General features: G+C 37.6%; 1 protein-coding gene and 1 non-coding gene across 2 annotated transcripts in view; one reads left to right on the top strand and one right to left on the bottom strand.

Annotated features, from left to right (window-relative positions):
* The first annotated feature begins 6,215 nt into the window (after positions 1–6,215).
* Map4k5 (mitogen-activated protein kinase kinase kinase kinase 5) overlaps positions 6,216–21,681 on the top strand; it is a 112,509-nt gene continuing 97,043 nt past the window's right edge. Inside the window, exons 1-2 of the mRNA XM_005322872.3 lie at positions 6,216–6,357; positions 6,574–6,790. Of these exons, the coding sequence (XP_005322929.1) occupies positions 6,683–6,790 (108 nt within the window). The 5' untranslated portion in view covers positions 6,216–6,357; positions 6,574–6,682. The remainder of the gene's footprint in view (positions 6,358–6,573; positions 6,791–21,681) is intronic.
* Trnav-cac (transfer RNA valine (anticodon CAC)) lies at positions 10,340–10,412 on the bottom strand. Its single transcript has one exon. It is a non-coding gene; the product is annotated as a tRNA-Val (tRNA).

Here is a 21,681-nt window from a genome sequence, read left to right on the forward strand (position 1 = left end):
ATTTGAATGTGTCCTTTAAAGTTCATGTGTTCTAAACTTAATCCCTAACATAACAGTATTGAAAGGTGGGAGTTTTAAGAGAAAATTAGATAATGAGGGCTCTGCCTCATATATGGCTTAATGCTGTTATCTTGGGAGTGGGTTCCTGATAAAAGGATGAGTTTGCTCCTCTCTTCCCCCCTCAAATTTGCAGACTAGCAATCTCTTGCCCTTCTGCCTACTAAGAGATAGAACAGAACTAAGGCTTTTACCAGATGCTGGCATCTTGATGTAGGACTTCCCAGCCTCCACAACTGTGAGAAATAAATTTCTTTTCTTTATGAATTTTCCACTGTTATAATAGCATAAAATAAACTAAGACACTATTGCATAAGCCAAACAGACACATTAAAAGATAAAGATTTTTATCTTTCAGATTGTTAATGGTAGCACTAATATATAATCTTCCCAGTGATAAAGTATAATTTCAATTTTATACTGAGACACATCAATTATAATAGTCCTGAGGAATGTGACTTCTGCATTCCTTAGTTCATAATCATAAACAACATGTCAGGTTTCTATTCCCACATACATTTTGGAACTGGAAAAATATTCCCAGAATGGATCTTTAATTCCACTGGACTCTATAATGAAATGGATCTGAATCAAGAAAATACTTGACTTTTTAAAATCCCTACTCTGATCACTAGAATAATTCTGGTGTTATCTTGAGACTGCAGAGGTTATTTTCAGTGCCAATATCTATCTATTCAGAAGGTATGAAAATTGCACATTCCTCAGTTCACAATCATCCTGGTAAATCCATTGGTTCCTCTGGAAATGGCCACAGGGAAGGGTTTCTTTCTATACTTGCCTGCACTACAGGATCCTTCCTCAAAGTAGTATGGCCTCTCTTTTAATTAAGGGATTCCAGGTTTGTGAACTGATTTAAGACCAGGAATTGGATAATATGTCTTGAATCTCTGGAATAGTGACTTCCTTTAGGTTTCTGCCCATCAATCCTAGAATTTTTTTCTTTACATATATAAAGCAGTGCTTAAGCATGCTTTTTTAGAAACTTGGGAATCCATCCTATATTCTTGCAATCAAATATCTTGAATATCTTTTCTTCATGAGGATCATCACAGTAATTGTACTGAACATGTCTTGATAGTTAGTCACCTTTTACCATTATCTCAATATTTCACAGTGACATTATCATCTCCAACCTATTGAAAAGAGTCACATTTTCTGTGCCCCCCCACTCAATATCTTGATGAAAGCAAGTTTTATGGACTCTCCTAGAGATGGAATGAATAAACATGACTAAGCAGGATGCACATAATAGAATAAATCCAACATTCCCATCTTCCTGAACCTTTAGATTCCTTACTCTCAGTATGAGAAATTCTGACATCTCAAGCAGAATAGACTGTAAGCTATTATTAATTAAAAGCTTCAAGTAACCCACTTAGAAGGATTCTCAGATGCTCAACTCAATACATAAAATACTTACCTGAATTTCAGGTAAGTATTTGGTAAGATCCTAATAACATCTTCAGTGTACAAGCATTCTCCTCCAAGACCAGGCCTTGGGCTTCTCCATCCTGGCTATGCTGAAGCTCTAACTCTTGTTCAGAGTTCTCATCCTCATTTATCTCTGCTCAGATGCCTACATCCCAAGTCAAAGAGTCCCAGATCTCCACTAGTGCCCTTACTTTAGCATAATAGAACTACTTCTCACATTTAATTGACACTACAACTCCAAAGCCTGTATAGTCAGACCCTGAGCTTGATCCTCAGCCATTTCTGCTTGGCAACTATGAGAGATAATGAATTTCTTCAAAGCTGTCAAAGAAACTTTCTGGTTTTCTACTCATGCCTCATGGGATCCAAGTTGTTTCTGTGTGTGTGTGTGTGTGTGTGCACACGAGAGAGAGAGAGAGAGAGAGAGAGAGAGAGAGAGAGAGAGAGAGAGAGAGAGAGGGAGGGAGGGAGGGAGGGAGGGAGGGAGGGAGGGAGGGAGGGAGGGGGGAGGGGGGGGAGGGGGAGGGGGAGGGGGAGGGAATGTGTGTGTTCTCACCAAAGCAGTGAGAACAGCCAAATGACACTACAGTTTTAGTAATTATGACTATCATAGCTGTTAAGTGCTAGACATTGAACTTTCAATACCGTGTCCTCCATTGGCACGCCATTTCTTGTCACTACTAATAGATATTTAAATAACTGTGATGCCACTCCATACTATAGAATACCATTGTTCCATTTTCCTAGGCCAAGAGTTTATACAGGCAATTGTCAGCTATAGAACACCACCCCTGAAAGCCATCTTGAGGTTTTTTTCTAATGCTATTTGCAATTCATATAACTGTACCAATCACAGGTCTGGGAAGAAAGAGATAATACAGAAAGAGAATCTAATGAAAGGGCTGTTTGTAAAAATGAGGACAGGGTTAAGGGAACCAACAAGAGATAATGAAGCACCTTGAGACTAACAACAGTGGAAAACCATTATCATCTTACCTATCTTCAAAAGGAGAACTTGTCAGAATCCTGAAAGAGCTATGTATCTGTAGGACAGGGCACAGCCAGCCATGGTGTCCTCCTCTGCTCCCAGTTCTAGTGTATGTGAGGAACACATACACTTTAGGTACTGCTTCTGAACATTTCACTTATTTTATTTAATTTAAATTTTTATTTATTTATTTTTGTACCAGGGATTGAACCCAGGGGCATTTAACCATTGAGCCACATCCCCAGACCACTGTTTAAATTTTATTTTGAGTTAGGGTTTCATTAAATTGCTGAGGGCCTTGCTACATTGCTGAGGCTGGCTTTGAACTTACAATCATCCTGCCTCTCCAGAGCCACTAGGATTACAGGTGTACATATTTCACCTATTTTAATGTGAGAAAACAATAGAAACAGCAGCTTCTTAACATATCCAAAGATTAATTCAAGCTGTATTAAAAAATTAAATGTGCAGAATTTTCCTCACCTCTTCTTAAAGCTCTCAAAATGACTGAATCCTTGTTCTAAATAAGATACATATTCTATTATTCTTCAGAACAAAATATAAGAATTTTCCTGTACTTTGAAAATATTGTTTTAGCCTTAACAGACAATTGGTAATAAAAAGGACAGTTTAATACCATCTGTATGAAAATCCAAATCATAATTGTGGTAACATCTTCCAACATTAAATTAATTAATATTTAACAACTCTGTGGAACAGTCAGTTCAGTCACATAAAGTTACATTTTGCAAATAGCTTATGTTGGAAGGTTCATCAAAAGATTATATTACTTAGGGCTTGGGTTGTAGCTCAGTGGTAGAGCACTTGTCTATCATGTGTGAGGCACTGGGTTGGATTCTCAGCACTGCATATAAATAAATAAGTAAATAAAATAAAGGTCTATCAACAACTAAACAAAAATATAAAAATAGAGAGATTATATTTCTTAAACCTATATGTTCCATAGACTAAAAATATTGTCCTCCTTATACTCTGCCAATCACACTTGAAGGTTTTAGTTGGCCATTTTCTATTGGATGATGAATTGTGAACTTTAGCTATATGGATAATAAAAATATTATGAGCTCAATTTTTTCTATTGTTTAGTCTTGGCTAAAGTTGAACTTGAAACTAGAGGCCACAAATTACAATTAGCATTTTACTGAAGAACTTGGAAAGAAGGAAAAAACAGTTCAGAGTATAGAGCAAACCATGACAGTTTGTTATATGGATAAGACTAAAAGCTAAATATTTATAGGCCAGATATTATGAAGACACATGTGATAACTAATTTGGGATGAAGAACTTATTAAACCATATTTATTCTTATTCCATATGTTATCATTATAAAATTGGGTAGTTTGTAAGAGTTTCTTTACAATGTTAGTTAAAATGGTTTATTTTATATCACTTTCAATCTTGAAATTACATGCTTCATTATTTAAGATCTAAAATTAAGTTACTCACTATACTTTTATTATAATGAAATTGAATTTTTCTACCAACCATCCCACATCATTGATCTTGTTAAAATTAACTCAGTCAGTATTAAAAAAATCTTTAAAATTCTTTTGGAGTTAGATTAAGCAAATGTTTTCCTCTTTGCATCATTTGTGGTACAAGTAAAAATGATGATTATAGCAGACAAATTTTTAAACCACCGCATAGAATCTTGGCTTTTTCCAAGCTATCCGCTTCTGGGTTGATAGATAAAGAATATGGATCTGCAATTACTGGCAACATAAAATATCTGCACTCCAGAGTCTTATTGAAGCCTATGACCTCAAACTTTTTATTGACTAATTCATTTTAAATATTGTGTATCAAGAATAACATGCTTAAAGGAATGTCAGAAGAATATTTATTCTTGTCTCAAACCAGGCATTCAGAACTTCCACTTTATGAAGGCTCATGAGATAAATCTTTCTGAAGTCTTAGCATCAGGAAAAGTTGTGCCTCTCCATCAATTGGTTCATCTTAATCTCAAAAACATTATAAAACCCTCTACTTTGGTCCATATGTTGCATTGTTCTGTTTTCCCATTTTCCCCTCTTTAACTCATGCCAGTTTCCCCGCTTACCTATTTTTATACAAGATAAAAATAAGTATATAATTTCTGTATGCTGTTTGAAATTCTCTGTGGAATAATGCAGTTATAAATAAGAATAAATACAGTTCAGACTGGAGAAAGGATCAATCCAATAGGGCTGTGTGTGTGCCTGCACAGCAATGGGATGGGAACCCAAAATGAATCTAGGACAGTAAATAAGTACTAAGTTACCAATAGAACATGTGAAGAGGTTTTCAGTCATTGAAGCCAAAAGTATGTGCCCACCAAAACAAGTGCCAAGAATCTTTGAAAGAAGGAACTGTTCTTCAACAATTTTTTCAAATGCAGCAAACACATAGGCTTTGTCCATGGAGCATGTAAGTCTAGGCTTACTTATATTCACTAAATAAGTGCCCTTTATGCATGAGGCACAAGAAAATACATATATTCCCTGTTCTGTTAAGGTGTGAATTTAATTTCTACATTATACAATTGATTATATTGTCAACAATAAGGAGTAAATTCCCAAGAACAGAATTGAATTGTACGTTCAAAGTGCCATGTCATCATCTGCAAATTTTTCTTTGGGGATTTTTCAGTCAGTAAATGCAGTGGCTGAATGTTATCTGGTTTTTCTATTGAAAATCTCTATGGGGCTCCAGAAATAACATTACCAGTATGAAGCCGGTAACTTTATTTCTACCTTCAGAACAGAGATTGGAACTGAAACTGCAAAACAGTTTGTGAAATATCAGCCAAATTACTCCCCTCAACTCCTGTTCAGTACTCTGTGCATTGTAAAGTATTTTAAAACCTCTTATAATTGATTAACTCTCTTTACAATCCTATAAAACTCTTGATAACTCTTTCTTGGGTGTCAGGTGCAAAATCTTACCCGCTTCAAGCCAAGATAAGGATGTTGAGATGTTGCCAGATACAATGTCTTGTCCCAGATCACTTACTGAGGAAGTGGCAGAGCCAGCAGTTTGTTTTAGCCCTTACAGAACTTCTGATATCATTAAAAATGCAATACTGTCATTGTGCCCAACAAGGACATAGGCCTTTGAAACTTCCTAGAAACTGGGACTTTCAGAAATGTCTCAGAAAAAAAAAAACTTCAGTAAAGGACAGGTTGTGTAGGTGAGCAGTGCAGCCTCAAACTGGTACCACTAGGAATGGTTTGCAAAACCGGAAGGTGCAGTAGGGTGTGCCGCGGCTGAGTTAACCAGGCACTTCCCCACCTCCTTCCCCACCGCCCCACAGCCCGGTTACTTCTGGCCCAGTGTCCTCAACGTACCTTTTATTGAAGTGCGTTTCCATCGCCCTCGTGCCCACCCTTCTTCCTCGGCCCGTCACCGTCCAAGTTTACCTGACGAATCTGGGGACGGTTCGGTGATTTCCCGGGAGGTGTCCCTAATCTCTGTGAGCAGGAGAGAAAATCCAAGCTCCGAAAAGACCTGCTGGGCTGGGGGGCGCGGCGGCGCGGTCGAGGGTGTCGTGCCCTCTACAGGCCTCAGGGCGGCACTCTGGTCCCGCGGCCAGCGCGCTCGGGCGGGCCGCTGGGCGCCGACCCACGCTGGCCGGGAACGTGTCTCTCGGTGACGCAGCCCCGGGTGGGGAACGTGGTGCGGCGGCGGCGGCGGCGGCGACAGTACGCGCCTCCCCGGTCTTGGAGAGGACGCGCGCTGCAACGGGCGGGTGGCCGCAGCAGCGCGAGACCCGGAGCGGCAGGCCGGCGCAGGGACAAGGACGCGGGCGCCGTCGAGGAAGTAGGGCCCGGACGCAGCGTTCAACAAAGAGCCCCTCTCAGGTACCGAGCCGGCCCGGGGCCCGCGGACGGCAGGCCGGGCCGGGCAGCGGCGGGCGGCCGGGGAGGGGGAAGGGCCGCGGCGCGAATAGGGCTACGAGGCGACCGGATCCATCCCGGCCCGCTAGTCCTAGGCTCCCGCGGGACCGAAGGGAAGGCGCTGGGCCGCTCCGGGTCGGAGCCGCGATGCCCACCCGCCTTTGCTCGTCCCTTGTGCAGGCGGAGCTGCGGGCTGAGGCTCCATGTTGGGAAGCGGCGCCGCTCGTCCTCGTTAGCGGGAATCGGGGCGCCTCAGGCAGAGCCGGCGGGGGCCGGGCCCTGAGCGAAGATGGAGGCCCCACTGCGGCCTGCCGCGGACATCCTGAGGCGGAACCCGCAGCAGGACTACGAGCTCGTCCAGAGGGTCGGCAGCGGCACCTACGGGGACGTTTACAAGGTGAGGCCGGGCGGTCGGCCGGGTCCGGGAATAGGGACGCCTCTGGCCAAGTATGGGGAGCTGGGAGGATGCTTTTATTGTTGCATCTTGGGGAGGAAGCGACCCGGGTTCCTTTTACTCTGTTCAGAGCACCCTCAGTTCATGGCTCAGGACTGTTGCTACCAACAGACAGAACTAACCACATTGAAACCGCGATGTACTTTTTTGTGGTTTTAAAGCATAGTTATGGTAGTGAAGACTGTTCCAGCGTTAGCATGGACAATCCTTCATGGAAGGTGGTGAGACAGGAAAGAATATTGACATTAAAATGTCTGCATTAAAAAAAAAAACAATAAAACTTGTTTTAATGAATGAGCTTGGCTTAAAAAAAAAAAAGCCATATGAAACCCTGTCTCTAGATTGTAACTGTAAGCAGTCTTATATTGAGTAAAAAATGACGTGTGTTACAAACATCATCTCATGTAGAAAGATGCTTTTTTTTTTTTGGTAGAAGTTTTATCATATGTATATGATGATTTGAAATATGATATTAACTTACTGGGGTTTTTTCCTACTTTTAGCAGTTCCTCTCTTTGGGATTTACAGCATCTCATAACCATGAATGGATAAGAACTGGTGTCTTTTTATTGTACACTTGTATTTCTTAAGACAATTGGTGAGGGTGAGTTACTCTTAGTTTAAGGTAAAAAAAATGTAGAGAAGCAAATCAGTTTCTTAAGTCATGTGAGTTTTTGAAGGGTTGAAAGGAAAGGAATTGAGATTGCTTTTTGTTCTGTTTCAAAAAGGGAACATTAATGCAACCCATACAGGTTAACTCATATATTGCATATAAGTTAAGGAAGTTTCTTTGCTTTGTATATTAGATTCTGATCATGTGATTCATAGCCCATTATTCCGCACAGCAATTCTGCATATAACTGAATTGGCCTTGTGTCATGAAACAATTAACTAGTAAATTCTTCTGGGTTATGTTGTTGTTTTGCACACAGGTGGGAATATGGAAGGAAAACATCTCTTCTTCCTACTTATTCGCTATTAATTTCCTCCTTATTAATAGTAACAATTCAAGGTGGTGCAAGGAAGCTCCAGCACTGCTTTATTCTACTGAGATGAACTCCAATGAATAGGTTTTTCTATTCCTTAAACAAGCATTTGAATCTTTATAGTATACCATGTTCCAGGTACTGGGTTGATGAATTGCGAGCAAGGTCCTTATGAATATCTTTGAATTCAAAATTGGCCTGATTGTAACAGAATCCTCCTCTTTATCTAAAATTAGATATAGTCAGTTCTTAATTGTTTATCCACAGCTCTTTTGTGGAATTACTTCTTTAAAAATTGAAATTCCTGTTTGCCTTCTTAGTCCTGTTTTTTTAGTCATCTTTGTCTTATGATTCATTATGTTTTAGAACAGTTCAGTTCATGTTAATTATACAGTAGTGTAAATTCCAATTCTTACATATTTTTTTCTTTTCTCTACTACAAGAAAATTTGAAGAGAGTGTTTTCCCCACAAAGATCCCAAGATCTCCACCTTTTTTCTTTGTGGATACAGCAACTAAAGCAACTATCTGGTGCAAGATTTTGTTCTTGCCAGGGAAAATAAAGATTATATTAAAGGGACAGGACTTTTTACTCTGGTGTCTCCCTGTTTTGTGTCTCTCTTTCACAACTCCTAACCAGAGAATCCAAGACTAAACATTTGTCACACCCCACCTTCACACCCTGCCACTGCCCCTACAGTCCTCTGCCTTCACAATCATGCTCACACTTATATGTGTTTTACACTCTAGGCCAGCCTGTGTTTGTAAACATCCTTAACACATCCATGTCTCCTTATCTTTTGCTTTTCTTTATTCTAATCACCTGGAATCATCTCCCTCTGCTATTTCCACTGGTTGCTATATTTCCTATGCATGAAAGCCTTACTCAAATTCCCCAACAAGCCCCAAACACTATGTGCTGTTTCTTAAATGTAATAAGCATCTTCCCACTTCTGGGCCTTTGTTCTTGCTATTTCCTCTACTCAAAGTATTCTTCCTAGATAGCTACATAACTTGATTCTTTTCTTCCTCTTTTTTTTTTAAACACCCTTTCCATCTTTTTTCCTACTTTATTATTATTAATTTGTGTATTTACCACCATCTAACATATGTTTTACTCATTTTCTTTCTCTTTTTTTAAAAATATGTTTTGTCAATGGACCTTTATTTTACTTATTTATATGTGGTTCTGAGGATTGAACACAGTGTCTCACACATGCTAGGCAAGCACTCCACCACTGAGCTACTACCTCAGCCTTTCATATTTTCTTATCTATCTTGGTCCACTAACATACTCTGGGAAGGTATGTTTGTCTTGTTCACTGCTCTGTCTCTAATAGCATCTAGGATTATGCCTGGCACAGAGTAAGTGCTTTCTAAAACCTTGGCGAATGAATAAATGACAGTGATTCTGTCACCTAGTTCTCTGAGCATCTGCTTTTGACGTCACAACAGTTAAGTTAGCATTTAATACTCTATTCTTGCAATGCCTTTTATGATATCCTATCTGTTTTTATTACAAATTTCAATAATTTGAGTTCTCTGAGAAAAACTATTTCATAGCATGTGTTGTGTGTCAGTGGTCTAAGTCCTGTGGAATTTTGTCAGTTTATATTTTCTCTTTAATATGTCCAAAGACATGTAATATACAGATGGTAGTGCTAAATTTTTTAAGTACTAGGCAGGGTGATTCTACTATTTATTATTGTGCTTGTGATAATCTAAGAATACTAGGAAGTTTTAAAAAATATTTTCAGTCCATAATACAAACTGGTAAAATAATTACAGGAAAGAATAATGAAGTTAATTAATCACTACTGTACTTGATATTACCCCACTTTTTTTTTACACTTGAAAAATATCATGCAGCAGGAGTTTTAAAAAGACTGTAACTTTGAGACTCTCTGTAAATTATTTTTACATTGTTTAAAACCACAGATCCCTTGTGAAGCTCCTGTCTTTCCAGAGAATCCTCAAGAGGGGAAACTTCAATCTTAAACTGGCTGTTCCTTGGTTGAAAGAAGAGGAATATAAAGATTGTTGTAGATAAATAGACTAAATCATTGAGGGCAACAGCAGGAAATGGTGGAGGGGAAAGAAACAAAAGGAATGTGGTAGATGATAGATGGATTAAATTTCAACTGAGCAAATTTTATTTATAATTACTGTAAAATTTTAAATGTGCTAATAGGAAGGGAAACCCTGGAGATTTAGTGTCTCTACTACTGTACACAGTGATACAGTGATAGAGAACAATTGTTGTATTTTGTTAACAGTCACATCAACAGTGCATGTCATTTGGGCAGTCATTATTTGGTTTTTGTACTGTGTTGTTTCCAGCCTAGAGTTCATAAAAATTCTAGGAATCTTTTTATTTTATTTTATTTCTTTTAACTTTTTGTGGGATATCAATTTAAAGTGGGCAATTCCATGTATTTTTACTTTTTTTTTTAACTTTTTTTTTTTGTGTGTGTGTGTGTGTGTGTGTGTGTGTGTGTGTGTTTGTGTGTGTGGTGCTGGGGATTGAACCCAGGCCTTGTGCATGTGAGGCAAGCACTCTACCAACTGAGCTACATCCCCAGCTGTATTTTTACTTTCATTGCTTTTTTCTGATTGATTATAAAGTTTGACATGAGTAGTTCCAGGAGAACAGGAATGTCTCTTGTACATCACTGTTCTGTGGCAAGCACATAGATGCTTAATAAGTATTGGTTGAATAACATTGGTGGTAGAAAATTACCCAAAATAAACAGTTAATAATTTAATATCATTTATTTCAGGCTTTTTTCTAAATGTTTTTAAATCAGTGTTTTCAAAATGGCGTTTGTATTTAATTTGTGACAGGAATCATGGTGTTAGTGCCTTTTTCTACTGGATTGAAATGGCCAACATTTTTTGCTAGTCATTGAATGTTTTTCAAAAATACTGTTTTTGAGGGATCCATTGAGTGAAACTTTATTTAATCTTTCTAGGTTTCACATTTGCTATTTCTAATTTTTTAAATATATATATATTTTTTGGTTGTAGTTGGACACAATACCTTCATTTTATTTATTTATTTTTATGTGGTACTGAAGATTGAACCCAGGGCCTCGCACATGCTAAGGGAGCGCTCAACCACTGAACCACAACCCCAGCCCTGCTATTTCTAATTAAAAAAAAATTTGTTTTTCTTTTTTTTTTTTAATTGTTGGTTGTTCAAAACATTACATAGTTCTTGATATATCATATTTCACACTTTGATTCAAGTGGGTTATGAACTCCCATTTTTACCCCGTATACAGATTGCAGAATCACATCAGTTACACTTCCATTGATTTACATATTGCCATACTAGTGTCTGTTGTATTCTGCTGCCTTTCCTATCCTCTACTATCCCCCCTTCCCTCCCCTCCCCTCTTCTCTCTCTACCCCCTCTACTGTAATTCATTTCCCCCCCTTGTATTATTTTTCCCTTTCCCCTCACTTCCTCTTGTATGTAATTTTGTATAACCCAGAGGGTCTCCTTCCATTTCCATGCAATTTCCCTTCTCTCTCCCTTTCCCTCCCACCTCTCATCCCTGGTAATGTTAATCTTCTTCTCATGCTCTTTGTCCCTACTCTGTTCTTAGTCACTCTCCTTATATCAAAGAAGACATTTGGCATTTGTTTTTTTAGGGATTGGCTGGCTTCACTTAGCATAATCTGCTCTAATGCCATCCATTTCCCTCCAAATTCTATGATTTTGTCATTTTTTAATGCAGACTAATACTCCATTGTGTATAAATGCCACATTTTTTTTATCCATTCGTCTATTGAAGGGCATCTAGGTTGGTTCCACAGTCTTGCTATTGTGAATTGTGCTGCTATGAACATCGATGTAGCATTGTCCCTGGAGCATGCTCTTTTTAGGTCTTTAGGGAATAGACCCAGAAGGGGAATAGCTGGGTCAAATGGTGGTTCCATTCCCAGCTTTCCAAGAAATCTCTATACTGCTTTCCAAATTGGCTGCACCAATTTGCAGTCCCACCAACAATGAACAAGTGTACCCTTTTCCCCACATCCTTGCCAGCACTTGTTGTTGTTTGACTTCCTAATGGCTGCCAATCTTACTGGAGTGAGATGGTATCTTAGGGTGGTTTTGATTTGCATTTCCCTGACTGCTAGCGTTGGTGAGCATTTTTTCATGTACTTGTTGATTGATTGTATGTCCTCTTCTGAGAAGTGTCTGTTCAGGTCCTTGGCCCATTTGTTGATTGGGTTATTTGTTATCTTATTGTCTAATTTTTTGAGTTCTTTGTATACTCTGGATATTAGGGCTCTATCTGAAGTGTGAGGAGTAAAGATTTGTTCCCAGGATGTAGGCTCCCTATTTACCTCTCTTATTGTTTCTTTTGCTGAGAAAAAACTTTTTAGTCTGAGTAAGTCCCATTTGTTGATTCTAGTTATTAACTCTTGTGCTATGGGTGTCCTATTGAGGAATTTGGAGCCTGGCCCCACAGTATGTAGATCGTAGCCAACTTTTTCTTGTATCAGACGCTATGTCTCTGATTTGATATCAAGCTCCTTGATCCATTTTGAGTTAACTTATGTGCATGGCGAGAGAAAGGGATTCAGTTTCATTTTGATGCATATGGATTTCCAGTTTTCCCAGCACCATTTGTTGAAGATGCTATCCTTCCTCCATTGCATGCTTTTAGTCCCTTTATCAAATATAAGACAGTTGTAGTTTTGTGGATTGGTTTCTGTGTCCTCTATTCTGTACCATTGGTTTACCTGCCTGTTTTGGTACCAGTACCATGCTGTTTTTGTTACTATTGCTCTGTAGTATAGTTTGAAGTCTGGTATCGCTATACCACCTGATTCACACTTCCTGCTTAGCATTGTTTTTGCTATTCTGGGTCTTTTATTTTTCCATATGAATTTCATAATTGCTTTCTCTATTTCTACAAGAAATGCCGTTGGGATTTTGATTGGCATTGCATTAAACCTATAGAGAACTTTTGGTAATATCGTCATTTTGATGATGTTAGTTCTGCCTATCCATGAACAGGGTATATTTTTCCATCTTCTTAGATCTTCTTCTATTTCTCTCTTTAGGGTTCTGTAGTTTTCATTGTATAAGTCTTTCACCTCTTTTGTTAGGTTGATTCCCAAGTATTTTATTATTTTTGAGGATATTGTGAATGGAGTGGTTGTCCTCATTTCCATTTCAGAGGATTTGTCGCTGATATACAGGAATGCCTTTGATTTATGCGTGTTGATTTTATATCCTGCCACTTTGCTGAATTCATTTATTAGCTCTAATAGTTTCTTTGTAGACCCTTTTGGGTCTGCTAGGTATAGAATCATGTCATCTGCAAATAGTGATAATTTAAGTTTTTCTTTTCCTATTTTTATGCCTTTAATTTCTTTCGTCTAATTGCTCTGGCCAGTGTTTCGAGAACTATGTTGAACAGAGGTGGTGAGAGAGGGCATCCCTGTCTTGTTCCAGATTTTAGAGGGAATGCCTTCAATTTTTCTCCATTCAGAATGATGCTAGCCTGAGGCTTAGCATAGATTGCTTTTACAATGTAAAAATTTTTAATTGTAGATGAACTCAACACCTTTATTTATTTATTTATTTATTTATTATTATTTATTTATTTATTTATTTATTTATTTATTTATTTTTAATGTGGTTCTGAGGATCAAATCCAGTGCCTCACACATGCTAGGCAAGCACTCTACCACTGAGCCACAACCCCAGCCCCTGTTATTTCTAATTTTTAAGATTTTTTTTGTTTGCAGCTAATATAATCTGTGTAGAAATCTCTGTCATTAGTCTTATGCTTCTGTGGGTTCCTCTAGATGCTAGATGAGCTAAGTCTACTGTAATGAATTCCTCCTTTATATGTGCCCTTTCTTTCTCTCCCTCAAACCAATAGTCACAATTTTGGAATGACTTTAGGCACTATGAAACATACTCCATGATCCCTTGTAAGGAAACAAAGCTTGATACATCACAGCATTCCTGTAAGCATCCATTCATTTAAGAAATATTTATTGAGTGCTGACTGTGTGTTAGGGTATGAAGATGCAGACATGAGAAAGAGAAAGTACACTATCAACAAGGAACATATAATTTTGTCAGGAAACAGACATGTAAACAGTCATAATTTGTTAAGTGCTGCCATAGAAGTGGAAAAATTGCTTGACTCTGTTTATAGGGATGAGAGAAGGAGGGAGAGCGAACCAGGAAAGATTTACAGAAAAAAAAGGACAGTAGTTGAATTTTCTAAAAATGCAGGGTAGTTTCTAGGTGGACAAGATGGGAGAAGATATTCCAGACTGTGACAATGGTATGTGCAAACACCTGGAGGCTTGAGAAACCATGATGAATTTTGAGTGATATACATCTTCATTCCAGATTCCATGTGACCAAACCTGATGGAGATGTCTAAATTGAGAACAAAAGCTGTTTCCTGGCAGGAAAAAACCAGATAATGGACCTCATATGTCATGTCAAAAAATTTGGCCATTTTCCTGTAGACTGAAGAAACACTTTAGATGGAAATCTTTCTTGGTGTAGAGCATGGATTATAAAGAGTGGCTAGAAGTATAGAACTCAGCTTCTGAATAATCTATATGAGTACTTGTGTAAGCATAAACTTAGGCACTGATACAGGAGATGAAAGAAAGGGATGGATCTGAGTTATGCTTACAAGATGATCAAAAACACCTGGGGATCAGTAAGATGGGTAATTGATGGTGTTTAGAATTTCTGGCTTGGGTAACTCAATTTATGTTATCTGCAAAGTTAGGAAATACCAAATTTGTGGGTTCTGGATTTTTGTCTTTGGTTTTGGACATAGGTAATGTCTAAGTGCGTGTCTGTTAGGCAGTAGGAAATGTCACTCTGGACTAGGGGTATATGTTTAAGAGTCATCTTTACGTTATAGGGTATATCTGTGACATATAGGTGAGGTCACCCAGGAGAGTTTATAGAAGAGCTGAGGGAAGGATGTAGTCTTAGAAGGAAGAGAGAAAATAGTATACTGAAGGTTTCTGAGAAGAAACAAAGGAACCAAGTTTTAAGAGCTCATCTGTATCATCTCCTGCCTTCATTCTTATTCCTATCTGCTCTGACTTCATTGAGGAGCATAATCTTCCAAAAATATAAATCTGAGGTTTTGTGTCATTCCCAGAATGACTTCATTTACAGATTAAAGTCTTACTGACATACCTTTTAGGGCCCTGCCTCTCCCAACACTCTAGTCAAACTGAACTTCTTACATTTCTGATGTGCTCTCTACTCTCTGTTCTTCAGATTTTTGCAGATACTATTTTCTTTTCCTAGAACACTCTTTTTCCTCCTCCTTCTCTTCAGGTTTCTGTTCAAACATTGCATTTTCAAGGAGGTCTTTCCTGTCCCTTTGAGAAAGTCGTATCTATCTAATGTATGTTTTCATAACTCTTATACATTTTTAATTAATTAATTTATTATTATTAGTTGTTCAAAACTCTCATACATTTTTAAAAAATATTTTTTAGTTGTAGTTGGACACAATACCTTTATTTTATTTATTTATTTTTGTGTGATGCTGAGGATCGAACCCAGGGCCTCACATATGTTAGGCAAGTGCTCTACCACTGAGCTACAACCCCAGCCCACTCTTCTGCATTTTTATCATGATACTTATTCATCAGTGATCATTTTTGCTTGTCAGTCATCCTGCTAGATTCAAACTACATGCACACAGTGATCTTGTTTACTACTGAATCAGTTGGCCTAGCATAGCACTAGCATATACTATGTGCTTAATAAATTATGTCTTGAAGAAGTGAGCAACAGGGTGGTCATGTGAGGAAGGAGTCTAAAGGGTTCAGTAAGAGTTGAGGTGTGACTTGTAAGCAAGGAAGTAGAGGGAATATAGACTGCTCCTTGAAGCAGCTTAGCTGTACCAGGAAAAAGAGGCATGCGGATATTTCTTCCCATTTCTTTTTTTTTTTCCCTTTCGTTGAAATTGAATGATTATAGCATTCATTTATTCCAGATAATTAAGAGCAATGCTGAGTTTAGAGAAAGACTTCTGCAAAGAAAGAAAGAAAAAGAATCTGAAGGAATTAAATGTTTGGAAAAGGTAGGAGATGAAACTTGCAGATGAGATTGTTAGGGAGGGACTACAGTAGGGAATCAATGTAAAAACCTCCCTCCCTCTCTGAAATAGAGCCTTCTGCATTGATTCCCAGCCTCAGTTATTCCCCTGTGAGCATGGTCAAATGAGGCACTTTGATGAGTGGAGTGCAGTATTGAAGAACTGGGATGACAGGGTGCAAAGGAATATTCAACATCCAACCAGTTTTTATAGAGGGGCTCTTAAGTGACCAGACATTATCCTGGGAAATTCATCAAGTAAACAAAATGGATAAAGATTATTGACATCATAAACTGGGCTTTCTAGTGGGGAAAAAGAACTTAATAAATTGTTGTAATATGTTAGAGAGAGATGAAAACATGATTAAGGAAGAAAAGCTGAATGTGTTTAAGAGTTTAAGGAAGATCTGGAATGGGAGAGGCAAGTTGGAAAATGAATAAGGCTGGTCAAGATAAGCCGCATTAAGAAGGTTAGATCTGAGCAAAGAAAGACTTGAAAGAGCTGAGGGAATTAGCCAAGGGGATACCTCAGTGATCAGAGGAAGTCTTAAATATGTATTTTATTGAATCTCCTGAACCTGAGCCTCAGCTAAATCGGAAGCTTTGGGGAAGGCAGAGAACTAAGATATAGACATTGCTGTTACTTTATCTCTTTGATGCACCCCCACATCTCATTGTGATTTTTCAAATTAAATTCAGCAGTTGAATGTAGTTTACCAAGTTCTGTGTCACAAAAAGTATGATTTGGTAAGCAAAGGATATGTAACTTTCTATTGTTTCTGTCCAACAGCATTCTGCAATCTTTAAATCCCGTTAGTGGGGGGGCTGGGGTTGTGGCTCAGTGGCAGAGCACTTGCCTAGGTTCAATCCTCCTCACCACATATAAAAGTAAACAAATAAAATAAAGGCATGCTGTCCATTTACAACTACAAAAAATTTTTAAGTCCCATTAAGATTTAAATCTATCAAGATTCCTAATGGCCCCATATCAGAAATTGATAGAGAATGGATGTGTGTGATACTTGTTAATCTCTGATAGCTGATACCAAAACATCACCTACTTTCTTGTTTTTTAATAGTATCACAGTTGAACTATGTCTCCTTTCTGTGTCCTAGTCATCTGACATTATGAGAGACTATTGGTTTTCATATTGGGATATGAAATATGCATAGAAACTTTAGATTTCAGCACCAATTTCCAGTGAATAACTTAGAAAAATAAGTTAATAATAGAAGCAAAAAGATGAAAGATCATGCTTTAAAAATCTAAAATTATGTTTTTATTAAGCAAATGGATGTCTTAATGAAAGTTATTTAAATAGAGATTGTATAAGATTGCTGTACAATAAAATGTTTTATTAAGATGAAATGATGCTTTTTCTAGAGCACTCTTCCTCTTTCATCTTCTGCTCACGGTTCTGTTTAGCTTTGTATTTTCAGAGAGACCTTTTCTGTCCCTTAGAAGTTGTATCTTGGGCTGCGGATATAGCTCAGTTGGTAGAGTTCTTGCCTTGCATGCACAAAGCCTTGGGTTCGATCCCAGCACCACACACACAAAAAAAAAGTCATATCTATCTGCCATATGTTTTTATAGCTCTGGTACATTTCTTATGATACTGTTTTATAAGTCATTCAGTTAAGATCTTATTTAGTATTTACTTTTCTTATAGTTCAAAAGTAGGGTTATTTTGTGACTTTCTAGAAAGAGAACATATCCAGCATAGTAATGCATACCTGTAGTCATAGCTCCTCGGAAGGCTGAGCTGAGGCAGGATAATGGAATAAACCCAGAGTTTGAGACCATGAAATATGGCATGACCTCATCTCAAAAAGAGAGAGGAAAAAATACATGGTTCTGATGGTGAATGTGAAGCCTTGGATAACAGCTGGGAACTGATTATTTTACAACTCCTTTCTGCTTCTGTAGAAATGTTGTGAAAATTATAAAGGACTTATAAAGTTCTTTGAACTTGGCGAAGCTAGACCTAAAATGGTGCCATCTCCTTTGCATAGGCTCAACATTCTCACTTTAATCATCGCTTTCAGCATTTTTGATAAAAATGAATAGGACAGAATGCAAATTAACTGATTTTTTTTTTCCAATTTGCGTTCAAAATTTACAAAGTCTCACTTCTAAACTTTAAATTGTGGTCTTTAGATCAAGAGCACAGGAAGAGAAATGTGAAATTTGTTAACAAGTGATGCTTGTATTTTCAGGGCTTCATTGTCAATTTGAGAACTTAGTCCAAGATCAGATAAATTGGAGCAGACACTGTCACTTGGCAGTACTGGGTCATTTTAAGAATTTGTACATGTTAGCGTATTTTTAAAAGGTTATTGCTTTTAATTATGTGAAGTACTACTTAATTTAGAGAGAGTAGATAAATCTGTGAAAAGGGCAAGATGAATTTAGGCCTATCCTGGCTCTTTTTCTATAAAATATCTTATTTTCCCACAGAGATTTTAAGATGATGTGGGAACCCCATCTGATAGCCAGGTCTATCCTGGTAGGTGTTTAGGCCCATGAGTCATACTGGCCCCCACCTTCCAACATTTTGTAAAAATAAAATCAGATTAAAATGACTAAGAGTGACTAATGTTTGCATAACCCTCTCATAATCAGTATATTATTTCTTTCTCACAATAATATTCTGAGGTAAGTGAACAGATATGCTGTCATCTTTACCCAAGAAGAAGTGTACTACTGCTCTGGATCTATCTTCTACTTGATAATTTCTGCTTTTTCTAAAGCTGCCTTGGGACTGCATCTTTAAATTCAGTACTTAACAATTAAATACACAACCCTTAACACAGTGCCTTGTACATTAGAAGCTCATATACATGATGGTCAGCTGAGGCTTGCGCTGAGAACTGAGGGATTCTGTGGACTGATTTGAATATGCATAGAAACTGGATTTCAGCACCAATTTTCAGAGGTACTTTTCCTTGGTTATTTCCTGGTCATTTCTCTTAGTTTTCTAATCCAAGCCCTGGCGTGATTTTGATTTGTTTTTACTGTTGAGATGACTTTGCTTGATAGCTGCTGTACAGTATAAATAATTAAAAATGGAAACTGTTCCTTTTCTTGGAGGGTTCTCTTATCTTCATTTTGTTAAAAATTGGTATATATGGTTTTGTTACTTAGACTTAAGTGCTATAGGCTAGATTCTGTGATGCTGTTATAAATTAAGATAAGCAAAATGCTAATTATTGCTGGCAAACAGAATAACCTGTCTTCTGTAGCATTAGTTATTTTGTTGCCCCTAGTTTAAGGAAAACAGTACTGCCTGAGCAGGATTGTGAATTCCAACTTTGTTGTGTGAGCCAGTATGTTTCCTCTTTCACAAATGCACCCCTACTTTTAGATGCCCTGTCTCTTTATCCCCTACATCCCTCTCTCTTTTTTTTTTTTTTAGTTGTAGATGGACACAGTACCTTTATTTTATCTATTTATTTTTATGTGGTGCTGAGGATTGAACCCAGCGCCTCGCACATGCTAGGTAAATGCTCTGCTGCTAAGCCACATCCCTAGCCCCTACATCCCTTCTCTTATCAGAATCTTAAAATTCAGTGTGAGCATGACTTAATATTATCTTTTAGAAATGTGACTTTTGATGAATTATTAACAACTTTTGCATTTTAAGCTTTTTAACTCTTAATGACAATTATGTGGGTAGAGGTGCCTATATTCCTTACCAGATGTTATTCCAGAAATAATTTTCTATTATTCTTTTAGCATTAGTTTGTAGTTGGGATTCATCTTATGTTTGCCTCTCCCTTCCTAGCCTCCATGTCAACAACCTTCTTTTTCCTATCTTTTTATTTTTAAAATGCATTTTAAGTAATACATGTTCATTTTTGAAAGCTATGAAATGGTAACAAATGAAAAATTACTTAAACCTCCTTTATCAAAAGGTAAACATTGTCTCTAGACTTTTGGAAATTTCATATTAAGGATCTAAACATTAAACGTAGTATAGATATGAATTATATAGGTATAGATTGGGTCAATGTGCTTTTTAAGCAATGTATTACAACTTTTCCCAAGAGTAAATGTACATATTTAATAATTGTGTATTTTACTATATGGTTGTATAGTTTTAATCTATTATTATATATTTCCCTATTAGAAAAGAATACTGTGATCAGTATCTTTGAGCAAAATCTTTTCTTGCCATCATTAATTGTTCAAGTAATTTTCTAGAATTAAGTTTTTTAAATTGTTTTAAAGTTTTAGCGAATTTTGACAAATTTTTCTTTTTATTCTAATTAATTATACATAAGAGTAGACGACATTTTGACACATCATACATAAATAGAGTAAAACTTCTCATTCTTCTGGTTGTACATGATGTAGTACACTGGTCATGTAATTATATATTCACATAGGGTAATAATATCCGATTCATTCCCCTTCCCTCCTCCCCCCCATACCCCCTTCCCTCCTTTCACTACCCTCTGTCTGATCCACAGTACCTTTACTCTTCCCTAGACCACCCCCTTGTGAATTAGCATCCGCATATGAGAGAGAACATCTGGCCTTTGCTTCTTTGGGATTGACTTATTTCGCTTAGCATGATGTTCTCCAGCTCCATCCATTTACTAGAAAATGCCATAATTTCATTCTTCTTTGAGGCTGAGTAATATTCCATTGTGTATATATAAGCATATTTTCTTTATTTATTCATCTGTTGAAGGGCACCTAGCTATTGTGAATTGAGCTGCTATAAACATTGGTGTGGTTGCATCACTGCAGTATGCTGATTTTAAGTCCTTTGGATGTATACTGAGGAGTGGGATAACTGGGTTAAATGGTGGTCTTATTCCAAGTTTTCGAGGAATCTCCATACTTCTTTCCATAATGGTTGCACCAATTTGCAGTCCCATCAGCAATGTATGAGTGTACCTTTTTCCCCCCATATCCTTGCCAACATTTATTGTTGCTTGTGTTCTTGATAATTGCCATTCTGACTGGAGTGAGATAGAATCTCAGTGTAGTTTTGATTTTCATTTCTCTAATTGCTAGAGATGTTGAGCATTTTTTTGTATATTTGTTGATCAATTGTATTTCTTCTTTTGTGAAGTGTCTGTTCAGTTCCTTAGCCCATTTATTGATTGGGTTATTTATTTTTTTTGGTATTAAGTTTTTTACTTCTTTATATATCCTGGAGATTAATACTCTATCTGAGGTGCATGTGGTAAAGATTTTCACCCATTCTGCAGGTCTCTCTTCATGTTATTGATTGTTTCCTTTGCTGAGAAGAAGCTTTACATTTGAATTCATTGCATTTATTGATCTTACTTCTTGGGCTTTAGGAGTCTTGTTAAGGAAGTTAGTTCCTAAGCCAACATGATGGAGATTTGGGCCTACTTTTTCTTATAGTAGGTGCAGGATCTTTGGTCTAATGCATAAGTCCTTGATCTACTTTGGGTTGAGTTTTGTGTAGGGTGAGAGTTAGGGGTTTAATTTCATTTTGCTACATACAGATTTCCAGTTTTCCCAGCACGATTTGTTGAAGAGGCCATCTTTTTTCCAAAGTTTATTTGGCGTCTTTGTGTAGTATGAGATAACTGTATTTATTGGGTTTGTCTCTGTGTCTTCTATCCTGTACCATTGGTCTACCAGTCTGTTTTGGTGCCAATATCATGCTGTTTTTGCTACTGTGACTCTGTAGTGTAAGTTAAGGGTCTGGTATAGTGATGCCTCCTGCTACACTTTTCTTGCTAAGGATT

This window comes from Ictidomys tridecemlineatus, chromosome 5 (genome assembly GCF_052094955.1).
Source record: "Ictidomys tridecemlineatus isolate mIctTri1 chromosome 5, mIctTri1.hap1, whole genome shotgun sequence".
Classification (NCBI taxonomy): domain Eukaryota; kingdom Metazoa; phylum Chordata; class Mammalia; order Rodentia; family Sciuridae; genus Ictidomys; species Ictidomys tridecemlineatus.